Source organism: Eimeria mitis, genomic scaffold, assembly GCF_000499745.2.
Source record: "Eimeria mitis Houghton genomic scaffold, Emh_scaff2677, whole genome shotgun sequence".
Taxonomy (NCBI): domain Eukaryota; phylum Apicomplexa; class Conoidasida; order Eucoccidiorida; family Eimeriidae; genus Eimeria; species Eimeria mitis.
Window position 1 is genome coordinate 1 of NW_013571020.1, and position 662 is coordinate 662.

Genomic DNA, 662 nt, shown 5'->3' on the forward strand with positions numbered 1-662 from the left:
TGATGATGATGATGATGATGATGATGCAGGTGCTTCGGCTGGTGATGCTGCTACTGTGGTTGGTAATGTTGGCGCTTCTGCACCTTCAGTTGCTGCTGCTGCTGCTGCTGCTGCTTCCGCTGCTGCTGCTGGTGCTGCTTCTCCTGTCGCCCCACCAGCCTCTGCTGCCGGAGATGGAGCTGCAGCTGCTGCAGCCGCAGGTGCAGCAGCTGCAGCAGGTGCAGCAGCTGCAGCAGCTGCAGCAGCACGCGCAGCAACAGCAGCAGTGTAGCGCTTGTGACGAGCAGCAGCAAGCGCCTGCTCAGCAACTGAAGCTTTTGCTGCTGTTGCTGCGATGGAGGAGACGCCCCCCAGCTCAGAATATATAAGAGATGACTGACACAGGAAAGAAGCAGAAGGCCGCAGCACCAGGTTCACCGCCAGCTTGTAGCCACCAAACATATACGTTGACTCACCACCGCTGCTGCTGCTGCTGCTGCTGCTGTTGCTGCTGCTGCTGCTGCTGGGTTTGAATTCGCTGCTGGTTGCATCCTCGCTGCTTTCCTGAGCACCGTTTGCTTCCACACCACTTTCTCCTCGCTGCTCCCCTTGCTGCTGCTGCTGCTGCTGCTGCTGTTCAAGCTGCTGCTGCTGCTGCTGCTGCTGCTGCTGCTGCTGGGGGA

At 59.1% G+C, this 662-nt stretch overlaps 1 protein-coding gene across 1 annotated transcript in view; it reads right to left on the bottom strand.

Moving 5' to 3' along the window:
• Positions 1 to 50: 50 nt before the first annotated feature.
• Positions 51 to 662, bottom strand: part of EMH_0057190 (uncharacterized protein) — a gene marked incomplete at both ends in the record, with an annotated part of 1,844 nt that continues 1,232 nt past the window's right edge. The window contains 2 exons of the mRNA XM_013497439.1: positions 51 to 236; positions 456 to 660. Coding sequence (XP_013352893.1) covers positions 51 to 236; positions 456 to 660 — 391 coding nt within the window. The remainder of the gene's footprint in view (positions 237 to 455; positions 661 to 662) is intronic.